Raw genomic sequence first — 14,531 nt, forward strand, 5'->3', positions numbered from 1 at the left:
GGGTGGAAACAATAACAATAACAATGAAGGCCGGGGTAGAATACAATATGATGCGAGTGGACAGCCGATGATACAGTGCCGGGTATGTAATCTTTGGGGTCACTTCACGAGGGACTGTACTATGAAGGAGGCGCCGCAGCTACTGTGCAGATGGTGTGGTCCAACCGTCCAAGGGACCATGAAGATTCAAAATCTCCAAAGCAAGGCATAAATTTATTAAGTATTGAAACATGTGATGAGAACATGTTGGCGATCACGAGGGAGCAGGTGAGGAAAGCAAAATATTCAAATGCGGAAGAAGAAAAGCAGAGGTTACAAAAAGCCCGAACAGAGATAGAAAAGCAGATGAGAGCGGAGAAGTCACAAGTAAAAGACACTGCTGAAATTTCGAAAAGAAATTTGGCGGAACAAAACATGGTGAAACAGAGAATGCAAACGAAAGTGCCAATTAAATTAAATGATCTTCTTCTCACCATGCCACAGTTGCGTACGGCTATTATAAATATGACACCGTGCTTGAGAGTGATGGAGGAAGCAAAGGATAGTAAGGAAACAACCACGACAGTAGCAACAGACCCAATGTTACTAGCACTTACGACAGGTAGACACCCAGCAGTGGTGGAGATGGGCATTCTGGGTACTGTGCTAACAGATACAATAGTAGATGGAGAATCAGGAGTGAACGTGCTACCTGAAGATATCTGGAAAAAACTTGGACAACCAACACTATGGCCACCCACCTTTCAGTTACTTACAACAGATCAATATGGGATAAAACCCTTGGGCACTCTGATGGCACAGCCGGTAACAATTGGGACACAACCATTTTTACTGGATTTTGTAGTCATTCCATTAAAAAGAGGGAACGACGCCATCCTGGGACGGGGGTGGCTGGTGGAAGCTAAGGTAAAGCATGATTGGAAAAGGAATACCCTGTCAATGGAGAAAGGAGGCAGGAGATTTATAATTTATTTGCATACACAAATAGTAGGAGAAGAAGCAACGTCGTCGGACTCAGAAGGTGAAGGCGAGAATGATGACGAAGAGAAAAAAAAGGATGGAACCAGATGATGAAGGGGTGCTAAGATTAGGAGGGTCAATTGATGACGACTTAGATTCCGTGAATGGACTGCTACACTGGCAAATGGAAGATTATGAGGTCTTTCCGAGCTGCAATATTTTGAGTATCGAAGAAGGAAAAGAAGGCCATGAGTTTCCGAAAGAGTACAATGAACTGAAGGAGGGAGAAGCGCAAGTGGGTGAAACACCTGCCCATACTTTCAGTAAAGATAAACCAATAAAGTATGAAGAGCCGACAGTGAAAACAATGAACTTGGGTGATGAGGAAAATCCGAAGAACATTCTTGTAGGAGATGATTGGAACTTAGTATTGAAGGCGGTAGCATTCAGAATATTCATGGAGTATAAAGATGTTTTTGCTTGGACGTATAAGGACTTGAAAGGAGTACCACTAGAGCTATGTGTCCACCGGATACCATTAATCGAAAGTGCGGTACCCGTACGAAAGCAGCCGTACCGAAGGAATAAGAACTATGCAGCATGGGCTGTGGAAGTTGCACAAAACAAGTGGAAGGTATGGCATTAGAAGCGTTTAAAATTGAACAACTTTCAACCCGGTGAGTTGGTACTGAAGTATAATGGACGAAATGAAATAAGGCCTGGAAAATATAAAGTTAAATGGGTTTGACCATACAAGATACAGGAAGTTGGATATAACGGAGCAATTAAATTGTGGACACTAGACAGGAAAGAAATACTAGATGTTGTAAATGGATCAAAGTTGAAAATATATAGGGAAAGGAAGGATCCTCCGCGGGCAAATAATTGAACGAAGAAAAGATGTCTATAAATAATGTAAATAATGTACATAGGTATAATATTAAAGTCGAATATAGTTTAAAATATCAAGTGATAAACTGTAAAAGTATGAAGTGATAAAATGAAGCATAAAGTAAATGTATTAAGAGGCGAATTTTAAATATTAAAGTAATCGGGAGTAGAAGTCTATCGTACAGCCTTCGCAGAGACTATATACAAGAGAAGCAAAATTAATAGTCATAGAATAAGAGAAAGTCTGGAGAAAAATGCCGTACGACCTTGAAAAGAACAGTAGGAGTTAGATGACCGTACGGCTATCTAGGGGAGCCGTACGGTTCCAAAAAAGCCTTGTGTTCAAAATGAATAAAATATTAAATATGGAAATCGAACAAAGGGTCTTCAATGATCGTACGGCCTTGAAGTTTTTTGTTTTGTTTTATAAATGAAACCGTACTAGACCGTACTGTACCATACGGAAGATGGACCGTACAACATCTAGTGAAAAGGACCATACCGTACGTGGAATAGCGAAGGATATAGAGGAAGATCGTATGGTCCTAAGGCAAGTCAAAACACAGAGAATCATTGATGTCCGTACGGTCTAGAACATAAGCAAGGAATAGCGTAAGAAGACCATACGACATGTCTGTACGGATTGAGGGCAAAGTGAAAAGGACCGTACAGTCTCAAGACACTAAAACGCCATCGTACTAAGTGGTGACCAGAATAAAACCGCAAGGAAAAGAAGGTATTCATCTGAAATAACTTCATCTATCCTTTAATACTCAAGAATATCCAGAGATGAAGGGTATCAGGAAAGGAAGAGGAATTGCTATATCCGATTCACAAACCAAATTTGCAAGAAAGAGGAAGTGGAAGAGCAAAAAAAAAAAGACGACAACAGATTGAAACTGTTCGGAATGAGTAATGCATGATGCCAAAGGGAAGGGTAGACATAAGCAGTTGTCAGAAAGAGTGTGGAATTGGAAGAAAATGACAGAAATAGTGTGTTCCATGCAGTTTTGTGTGGGTTTCGGAGTGCTAATTTGGTCTTGGCGTGCCCCCTAGACCCCCAGTCATTGCGGATATCAGTCATGGGAAGTGTGACCAGTTGATGAGACCTGGAGCTGCTGTTGTAGGCATGAGTGTCTGTGTGTTTGAAGTGGCACTCGAAGTAGGTGTTTGGGCGTGAAGCCGTCTTGGTGGATGCATAGAGAGCTCAGGAGGAGCTGATCATCCAGTTGAAGGCAGTACGGCAACACTTGGCTTAGTGTACCCAAGAATTGGAAACAGAGAAAGTGGCACGGGTGGCTATCAAGGTCGGCTAAGGAGACAGTATTGTGTTAGCAGAGGCTACAGATGCAACGTGGTTTGGAGACCAATTTGGTGTAAGCATGAGATGAATGTGAAAGTGATGTGACAAAAACAGATCTATCTTGTTGTAGTTAGTTAGTTAATGTATTTTGTTGTTAATTTGTCTCAGATATTTTGTAATTGTCGTCCGGAGACGACTTTTTTCTTTTGGGGGGGATGATGTTGTCGGTAAAATGTATAGTGTAGTTGACGGGTAGAGTAGTATCCAAACGGGTGCGTGACGCTTGAGTCACCCCTCCGGAAAGGTATATGTACACATCTGAGATGGACTTTGGAATCATCGTGATAATCATCGATAGATCATTGTAGTCATTGTAATCGGATTGTAATCAGCAAGTTTATACATGAATAAAGTACCTGTTCTGAATTGAGCCATGTTATACATGTGTTAAACTTCTTAACCTATGCGGTAAATAGTGTCATCATCATCTATGTTCCCTCAACAACAAAAAGGCATGTCTCTTCTCATCAGTAATGGCTTGCAAGAGGGCTGTCTTTTGCTTTTGTGTTCTTTGATGTAAATGATCAACTTAATATCTTGACTGAGAGCCTCAATATATAACTAATATTTAAACTGCTGTACTATATTTATTATTTCTGAGTTCGATAATCTTCTGGCTTATCAAGTGCTGATTGTCTTCCTTTTTGTGTGTTATCTTCCTTAATGATCCTCTCTTGCTTCCCAGCCTTCTTTATTTACAATCCATCATTCCTTTGAAGATGGGCAACTTTTGCTAGTGGCAGTCTCTTGCGAAGAGATCCGTCTCTTGTTTAACAATTTGTCTTGGCTCTTCTTCTATTAATCACACTCTTCCTTTTTGTGTGTTATCTTCCTTAATGATCCTCTCTTGCTTCCCAGCCTTCTTTATTTACAATCCATCATTCCTTTGAAGATAGGCAACTTTTGCTAGTGGCAGTCTCTTGTGAAGAGATCTGTCTCATGTTTAACAATTTGTCGTGGCTTTTCTTCCATTAATCACACCTTGTTATGGGTTGTTAGCAACTTTAATTGTCGTTTACTTATTTGATCACTGTTGATTATAACTTGATCGCTGTTTGTATTTACTTAATTGCTGTTGATTGTTACTAGATTGCTGTTTATATTTAGTTATTAAATCACTGCCCAATTACTTAGCTGTTTTTTCTTTTTTATAATAGGTATCCCTTCTGAGGTGGGGCATGTCATCATCGTTCAATACTGATCGCTTACCTTTGCTGTTTGTAATCAGCCCTTTTATAGTAGAAGTCACTTTTACAGTGGGGGCATGAAAAATTCATCCTCCAGGATATGAAGTCTCCTAAAAAATTTAAATCATGGGCAAAACAGTCCAGCTTTTTGGGGGAAAAGCCCTCAACCAATCATGGTCCCAACTACCCTTAGCCAGGAAAAAATAAATAAAACTTGTAACATAAGTAAAACCCCTCATTAATTCTAATATCCTGTTTACCTTTATCAAATGAAATTCTAAAAACTCAAAACCATGGAATCAAAAAGTACCATTTTTTTAATCAAAAGGAAGTTCATTTAACATCTGCAGATAGATATCAAAATATGTAGGTTAGAGAAACTAAATGCTGAAAACTCTAAGCAAACTAGTATAAAATATTTATTAAGACTAAAAGGTATTAGAATTACATAATTTTTACTGCAGCAGAGCATATTCCTTCCATAATAGGTATGATGAGCTCAGTGATATTCTCAACTATATTTAACCACAATAAGCAGAATAATAGTAAAATACTCTGGGTAAAAAGAAAGCAATAAAAAACCTTTGAAAAATGCACAAAGGCTAGCCAATATTTAACATTTATGGGCTCTGTTCTTGCCCTAATGTTGTTCCAATTAGCTCTGAAAGCTCAACATGATGGATCACAACAGTCCAGAATTTCAGAAGAAAAACAAAATAAACAACCCTGGCAAGACAAAGATGTAAATAAAATTAAAGGAGTCCAGCTGAATTGAAAATTGCTTAGATAAAAATTACCTTGAGAGATTCAGCGCCTCCTCCATATCCATTGTACTGAACAGCCTTCATCATTTTAGCGGCCATGAGGATCGAATTGCCGTCGACTATGTCGCCGTATTTTGTCGGTGTGGATATATATCGAATGATAGAATTACTTGCAACTGCAAAAATTAATTAAGGTTTGTAGAAGTATCTGGCTTGCAATAAAAAAACGCGTGTAACCTTCCCAAGCTCTGTGTAAGATGCGTTAATTTGTCGTCGTCTGTGGAAATCAGGAGGATTTCGCTTTCAGCATTTTCTTATTATAACTTGCAGCTTGCATAAGTAAAATTTACAGATGCTTATCACTTCATTTGGAAAAAACAAATTAATATTTTTTCTTCTAATAAAAATATATTATAAAATGGATAAATTTTTATTCTAAAATAGTATTTGAAATTATCTTGAAACATATTTAATTGATAAGTAGAAGATGGTGTAGGGTTTTCTTGTAAATTCTGTGATCTATGTTTCATAGGAAAAATTATCCTCAAATATATTTAATTAATAAGTAAAAGATGGTGTATGGTTTTCTAGAAAATTATTTGATCTATGTAGATTAGATAGAAAATTTCCTTAAGAAATGTATTATAATGTATTTGGGAACAATACGAATAGTTGAATGAAAGAATTATAACTAGAAGTAGTATTTTAATTTGAGATAAAGAATATAAATTAAAATAATATAATCTTAAATTTTTGAAAGTAATTAAGTCGAGAACAAATTAATATAACATCAATTAAATTATTGTTCTATATTTGAACAACCAAACAATGGTAGTATAGACATCTAAAATGTGTCTAATATGCCAAAAATGATCTTTTAAATAAAGTAATTTGATTAATTGTTTCAACTATTCATCATTTTTTTTTGCCTAAGCTTAATTAATTAAATTAAATCAACTAATTGCAATTCTTAATTCATCCAATTTGATTAATGTAGATTTGGTTAATTGAGTAATACAAATTAATAACTCTCTAGTATGATTCTTTTAATTTTCAAATCTATGTCATCAATATTTCTTTTATAATCAACCCTAGCCATTAAATCTATTCACACTTATTATAATTTGAGCTTGTCATTATCTTGTCATATATACTCTTCTCTCCTATGCACCCATTCTTGAGCATACCATCTTATCCCACACCTTTCACACCTTTCTAACATAGGTCTTAACTTAAACTATTGGAACACAAACACATTGAATTTATCCATACCTTACGTGTTGAAGGCATGATATGTTAGCATGAATGCTGATGACATTCGTATGTGGAGTATTCAGGCATTGTTGGAACAGTGGAGAGATAGTAAGCATGACAATGTGTTGCAACCATGACTATGTTTGTCATTCATATACACATATTGTAAAGACTAGTAGGGTAGCAAACAGAGATTGAGGTCGTACAAATCAAGTATTGAAGATGAGATCAAGCATAGTTGAGGACATGTTCCATAGCATGTCTTGATGACGTGGTTAAGTGCACATTATAGACAATCAAAGACATGTGAGTTATTCATGATTTACAGAACACCGTGTGCAAACAATGTATCTATGAAGTGATTTCTGGTGTTTGGATTATATCTCCTAACAAGGATAGAATTTGGATAAGTGAAGCTAGATAGAGATAGAAGACAACTTGATGATGACGTCAGGGAATTTGCGAAGTATGAGGTTCCACGCATGAGAAGTTGTGAAGATTATGAACTGACAATATTTTGTAATTGTGAAAAGATGTAATGAATTGCATTATCTTATTAAGATACTATTATAATTGTAATTAGGAAAGCCTCAAGGCTGACTCAATGAATTATTTTGAGGACGTGGTATAAAGGAAAGTTATTTTCCTTCTGATGTAATGTATGAGATGCAAGTGAATTGTATTGGATTCATGAAGATTGATAAATGTGAGTAAGCGATCAAAGAGATCATTTTGATGCGAAGTTGAAGATCTGGTATTGAGATCTAAAAAGTGTTTTGGTGTGGTATTAGCATAGTAAGAGGATAGAGCAAGAGTTTGAGTCTCTGAGATCAGTTGCATTTCTATTATTCTAAAAGGAATAATACAAAGGCCATTTAGACATGAGTTTGATGGTCTTGCCCTTGAAGTTGTTTGGAGAGTGGGTTCATCTACCTTCTAGAACTCCTAATAGGGTTGGAATCTCCTCAAAGGGATTCAAATTCTTATAACAAAGGCTAATTTGTACTTAATGTATTTTACTATCTCCTAACAGAGTATATTCTAGAACTTGGTATGTGAGGTTGGATAAGTATTTGACAAAATTGGGGTTTGCTAAAGGTATTGCAGATAGTAACTTATATTTGAAAGAAATTAAGAATGTCAATTTGATTAGGTTTCCACAATCCATTAGACTTTCAAATTTTGCTTCTGGATTTGATTGTGTACGTTTTTTTAGCATCAACGTTTCGGATCACACTCTGTGATCCATCATCAGGATGAGAGAATGCAAGAATGAAAAAGTGAGCAGATCAGGCCAGTCAGGGGGTTAATAAGGGGAAAAGTTGGAAGGAAGGGAGGTGGATAGAGGAGAAGACAATAAAATAAGAGGAAAAAGCTTTTTCCTCTTATTTTATTGTCTTCTCCTCTATCCACCTCCCTTCCTTCCAACTTTTTCCCTTATTAACCCCCTGACTGGCCTGATCTGCTCACTTTTTCATTCTTGCATTCTCTCATCCTGATGATGGATCACAGAGTGTGATCCGAAACGTTGATGCTAAAAAAACGTACACAATCAAATCCAGAAGCAAAATTTGAAAATTAAGAATGGTTTGTTGATTATTGTGATATTTGTGGATGATATAATCTTTGGAGGTAATGATGAAGCAAGAGATAAGTTTGCTAATGAAATGAAGAAAGATGATTAGTGAGATGAAATTATATGTTTTGGGTTTACATAGTGTGTAGAACAACGATGGTATTTTCTTATCACAAGTACAAAGACTTGTTGAAAAGATTTGGCTTGGAAAGTTGTAAGCTTGTTGGTACACTTATGATAACTGGTCACAAGTTTTTTAGCAAAGATGAGACACCTATATTTGAGCAAAAGAAATACAGATCCATGATTGAAGGTTTGCAATATCTGACTCATACAAGGCCAGATATAGAAAATGCAGTTGGTATAGCAACAATATTTTAAGTTAATCCTAAAGAATCATATTATGCAACAATAAAAAATGTACTTAAATATTTGAAGGGCACACCTGATTTTGGGCTATGGTATGCTAGATCAAATGACTTTACTTTATGTGCATATGCTAATGCGAACTAGGCAGGCGGTGTGGATGACAAATGGAGTACAAGTGGTGGAGCATTTTTCCTTGGAAGAAGATTGGTCTCTTGGCTAAGCAAGAAACAAGATTGTATTTCATTGAGTACAACATAATCAAAGTATGTAGCAGCAACAAACAACTAATATGAGATCATGTGGATGAAACAAATGTTGAAGGATATTGGGACAGAGTTTTCAGAACTTGTTATCATACATTGTAATAAAACAAGTACAATGAGTATGTCTAAGAATCATGTGTTACATTCTAATACTAAGCATATATCAATTAAATATCATGTTCTAAGTGAGAAAGTTGCAGAGAAAGAAATCAAATTAAAATATGTTAATACAAAGGAGCAGATTGTGGATATTTTTACAAAGCCTTTGCCTAAGGATACATTTGAGTATTTATGAGGTATGCTTGCGTTATGCCCCTGCCTACTTCAGAGTAGATGATGCAGAGATTGCATCAGTCTAGTGGTACAAAGCACTATTGTTTATTTGGATTGAATGATGATGCTTCCTCGATGGGGGAGTATTTGTGATTGAGCAGAGTCATGAAGGACTCTTGGTAGTTGGTATTGAATAATGTCTTTGGACACTTGAGTTGGTTCAAGACTTTGAGTAATAGATTAACATAATGATGTTTTTGTCATTGATGTCAATGGGGGAGAGAGTGCATGAAAAAATCTCTAGAATATTGGGGAGAGAATGCATGGAAAGATAAGCATACAAAATGGAGGAGATGTAGTGCATTAAAAATGTGGGAGAAGTGAATGTGCATGAGAGAATCTCTTGTGAATAAGGAAAATTTACATTGATGTCAATGGGGAAAAGATTTATCAATGAGATAAGTATATCAATGGGGGAGCAGTAGTTGTTCCTGAGAGTTTCAAATTTGATTAATGAAGAGGATTTGAAAATATAATAGCAACAACAAAAATAGAGTTGGATTTGGTATTCTTGGAACTTAGGGGTTTTTCATCTATGTTGCCATCAATGCCAAAGGGGGAGATTATTAACATGAATGCTGGTGATATTCTTATGGGGAGTATTCTAGCATTGACAAAACAATGGAGATATAGTAAGCATGATTATGTGTTGCATTCATGGCCATTTTTTTCATTGATGTCAACATATTGTGAAGACTAACATAGTAGCAAACAAACATTGAAGTCATACAGATTGAGTATTGAAGATGAGGTCAAGCGTAGTTGAGGACATATTCTATAGTGTATCTTGATGATGTGGTTAACTACACAAAGAGAATCAAACACATGCGATAGTTATTCATGATTTATAAAAGACAACGTGCAAACAATATATATGAAGTGGATGTTTGTGTTTGCATTATATCTAGACTAATAGGGATAGAATTTGGATAAGCAAAGTTAGATAGAGATAGGAGATAGTTTGGATAGTGGGTCCATCTGCTTTCTATAACTCCTAACAGGGTTAGAATCTCTTCACAAGGATTCAAAGTATCCTAACAGGGACTGATATGTACTGAATGTATTCCATTGGCTCCTAACATAGTCCATCCTCTTGCAAGGAATATTTATATTAGTACATCATTTTTTGGGTACCATCTGCACCAGGCTTTTCCCTGGTTAATATATTTGGTGTTATTGTGTATGTGTACCTTCTTATGGTTGCTATTTATATTGATTGCATATTTGAAGTTTAGTAAGGTTGATAAAAGTTGTATTGACTAGATAATTGATTCACCCTCCCCCCTGCCCCAAAGTTATCTTGGTGGACTTTACTTTCTAACATGATAAACATCCACACCAGTTTGATCTTTTGATTTGTTTCCACTCATTTTCTCGCATGTGACAAAGTGACACTTATCATATGACTAAGACTTCAATCCATGTGAATGTTCTCAAACACTTATCATATGACTAATACTTCAATCCATATGAATGTTCTCAAATCCCTACCCTCCATTAATCAATGCATCTTGGCCTTCCATTTCTCTTTTGGAAGATTAATAAATTAGAGCATCTCATTTCATTTAACAATTCACTTTCATAGTATCCTTGTATTATCCATTTGGGCATCCACTCTTGTGCTATCATCACATCTTGTTATAATTAACCATATGGATCATATTATCATGTTGGTATTCTATTAAACAACACATGCATTTGAATCCAAATGCTTTTTTGTGTTATATTTTGATTTTGTTTGTATTTTGACACACTCAAAGCATATGTGCTAACGTAAACAAAATTTGTTTAATTTTTTCACAAGTTCTTACAATTAGATTGCAATCTAGTACATTCAACCTATCAATTAGTGATTTCATTATTTTATCTAATTGCATGTGTATGCTTAATTGGCGCTTCTATAATTTCATTGCTCCATAAGTTTTGTCTTGATTTTTACATATTTTCTTGCCCTTTTTTTCTTTTTTTTTCCTAATATCATTTTTAAATGGCTCATTAGTTGTGTTCCATTATTTTTCATCACTTTGCAACCCTTTATATGAAGGAAATCATGTTGCATTGGATGCATTTTCATCTAATTACATTTTCCATTTATGCTTTCATAAGAAGTACTTAAGTAAACTAATTTAGTACTCTTGTGTCTTGGGAGGGCTTTCCTATATGTATAATAGGATTCTATATTTATACCATTTTTAGTTTTTCACTTTTAATCTATTCATTAATATGTCTCCATATTCTTTTCATCATTACTAACATTATATTTTTGTAGGTTAATTTTTTTAGGATGATTATTAGCATTTCTCTAATGTCTCCTACAAGTTCATGGTCAAATGCTTGTGCACTATATTTTATTTCATGTGTATGTAGAAACATGTAATGTTCTATCTAGAGATCCTTGGAAGCAAGGATAAACAAAGAACATATTTTTTTAAAGATAAAGCATATATACAAGCAACTACAAACATAAGAGAGATTGCCATGGAATACAAATAACCAAACCACAATAGATCACCAAATATTCATCACTTGCGAACACAACCATATCCACTTACATGATTCATTCATACAAGGTGCATCTTAAGATCTAATCTAACATTATAATAATTGAGGTTCATTTTAAAGCCCAAATTTAATGTTCCTAAGTGATTAAACCATACATATTCAATTTACCAATTAAATTGATATAATGATGGCTACAAACAACGCTTGATCCCAAAACATCTTGAACTAAGATCTAGGGAGCAATAAATTCCAAAAGGGTGTCCAAATCACCTCTTGAAATTCACCAGACAAGTTGGGAAATGCCAGTTGTTTGACTCAGTGGGTCTCCCAAGTGAGCTAAGCGATAAATTCCACAATACTAGAGTACAATACTTCATACTATGGCAGTAGGATAGACCATATAACTATGATATGATACTTCACCAGTATCATACAACATTTCTGTAAATTGGAGGTGATACTTCACCATTATTGTATGATATGTTATCCCAATGTCACCTAGGTCAAGAGCTAAGACTACAAGGCTAACACAAGAAGCAAGTAGGGTTGGAATCTCCACACCAAGTAGCATTGGAACTACCAAAGTTGAGGAGTGATCACTCAAAGCATGGAAATGAGTTTAACAACACAACTTACCAAATCATAAGAACATTCCTACTCTAAGCCAATATACATCATCAATCAAAGAAAAACACCAAGTTCAACATGTGCATCATGATACATAAATCACAAGTAAATTGTAAGCAACATTATAATGAAGGAAGTAATAGGCATATGATACAAGAAAATCAAACCAACTATGTGTGTTTCCTCTCAACCTTAATAACATCATGAGACCTTGAGGATCTTAATCGCAACCCCAAGCATGAACACTCATTTGCCAACAAGATCGTTGGTGTTGTCTTATGAGATTTTTCTTACCAATCAACCATCAATACCATCACATGAAACAAGTACATCTAATATGCTAATCTACCAATAACTTTGTTAATAAAAAGTAGTGGTAAGAAACATCAACTAAGCAATAAGATACACCATCATGATAAAGGAATGCATTAAGGAACATACTAAGAATCATCTAAACATGATATTAAATATTACATCCAGAGTAAAGCATAAATCACAAGTAAACAAACTCTAGATACACTGAAGTACCTGTAGAAGTTGATAAAAAGACAACTACACAAATCCTTGAATTAACTTGCAAACAAACACATGTTACAAGGAAGATGAAGCAAAGAAGGAAATATTGCTCTCAAAATAGAAATAATATATTCATGTGAGAATGAGAAGTGTTTTCATGAATGAGAATGAGTTCTGAAGATTTGTAATACAAGAGAGACGATCTCTATATAAAGGAGATCATGTAATCTCTTAGAAGGATAAGGTGATAAGGGAATCCTTGTTATCCACTCTTAAATAGCTAAGAGGACCACATAATCTTATCATGGATTCCCTTAAGAGATAAAGCCATTTAATAAATGAAAACATTTATTAAATGCCAACTATGCATAAAGGTGAAATCTTAAGAGAGGATAAAAGATAACTTTAATAAAATAATTAAAGTTAAGCCTTTTACTCTAATATCCCCCCTTAAGATGAGTGACAATGTAGAAGAAAACTTGGGTCGTAGCAACATGGCCTAATGAGGTACCCAATTACAAGGAAATCTCTATGAACTAGAGAAATAGAGGAAACTAGGTGGGAAAAACTCTACCTTGAAAAGAGATGAAGAAACATGCTGAAAAACATGAAAAAGGAAGGAAGGCCTACCTAAGACCCCCCATGGACAACTCCCTTCACCCCAAGCATGCTGCACAACACAAGATAGCGAAGTGATGAAAAAGATTTAGTGAAGATGTCAACAACCTGTTGTTTTGTAGGAATGTACTCTAAGATGAGAACACCATCTAGATAAATTGTTGGATGAAATGTTGGATCTCAATATGCTTAGTACATTGATGCTCCACTAGGTTGTGGGAAATGTGAATGACACTTTGATTATCACACCAAAGAATAATGGGACTATTAAGAGGAAACCCAAACTCAGTCATCAACTGTTGAAGCCACAAAATCTCTTGACTAGCTAACACTGTTGCTCAATACTCAACCTCTGTATATGATAATGCAATAGTAGATTGCTTCTTGCAAGACCATGTGATAGGACCAGAGCCAAGGCAGAAAATGAAGCCAGAAGTAGACTTCCTATCATCAAAATCACCAACCCAATTTGAGTTAGTGAAATCGACAATGTGTGGGGATCCTATAGTGTAGTGAATGCCAAACTGTGTAGTGCCTTGAATGTACCTCAAAATAAATTTAGTTACTAGCCAATGGGTCTCATAAGGATCATGGGAGAACTGAGAAATAAGGCCAATTGCGAAGGAAAGATTAGGACGAGTGTGTGTTAGGTACAAAAAATTGCCAACCAACTGTCAGTATAAAGTGGGATCCACTGAAGTAGTAGTACAAGTGGTAGACAAGACAACATCTGACTGAAATGGTGTAGGGGAAGGCTTGCAATCAAGCATGTTGAATCGTTGGAGCATATCAAGAGCGTACTTCTATTGACATATAGCAATACCATCAGAAGTTTGAGTAACTTGTAGGCCCAAGAAATAGTGTAGAAGACTATGATTTGTCACCTCAAATTGCTCCATCAATGCTCTTTGAACACTTTGAATCATGAAGTACGAGCTATCCGTAATGATTAGATCATTAACATAGAGAACAAGTATCACAATATCAACCCCCTGATGTTGAATGCATACTATGTGATCAGAATGACAGTGTGTGAAGAGTGAAGTAAGCAAGAATGAGTTCATCTTCTCATACCAAGCCCTATGGGCTTGTTTGAGACCATATAATGAACGTTGAAGCCTGAAACATAACGAAGAGTCCTACAAAAAACCTTGAGGTTGCTCTATATACATCTCCTCATGAAGATCCCCATGTAAGAATGCACTCTTCACATCCATCTGATAGATTGGCCATCCCTGTGAAGCTGCTAATGAAAGTACAAAGGGAATGAAATTCTTCTTGGCGACTAGGGCAAAGATCTTAGAGTAA

General features: G+C 35.6%; 1 protein-coding gene across 1 annotated transcript in view; it reads right to left on the bottom strand.

Annotated features, from left to right (window-relative positions):
• The window catches only part of LOC149559302 (Oxidoreductase, zinc-binding dehydrogenase family protein), a 138,301-nt gene extending 132,778 nt beyond the window's left edge, over nucleotides 1-5,523 (bottom strand). Inside the window, exon 1 of the mRNA XM_089833212.1 lies at nucleotides 5,199-5,523. Within this exon, the coding sequence (XP_089689338.1) occupies nucleotides 5,199-5,264 (66 nt within the window). The 5' untranslated portion in view covers nucleotides 5,265-5,523. The remainder of the gene's footprint in view (nucleotides 1-5,198) is intronic.
• Between the last annotated feature and the right edge of the window lie 9,008 nt (nucleotides 5,524-14,531).

The sequence above is a fragment of the Cupressus sempervirens genome, chromosome 5 (genome assembly GCF_028749045.1).
Source record: "Cupressus sempervirens isolate cs-2001-9-10 chromosome 5, ASM2874904v1, whole genome shotgun sequence".
NCBI classification, from domain to species: domain Eukaryota; kingdom Viridiplantae; phylum Streptophyta; class Pinopsida; order Cupressales; family Cupressaceae; genus Cupressus; species Cupressus sempervirens.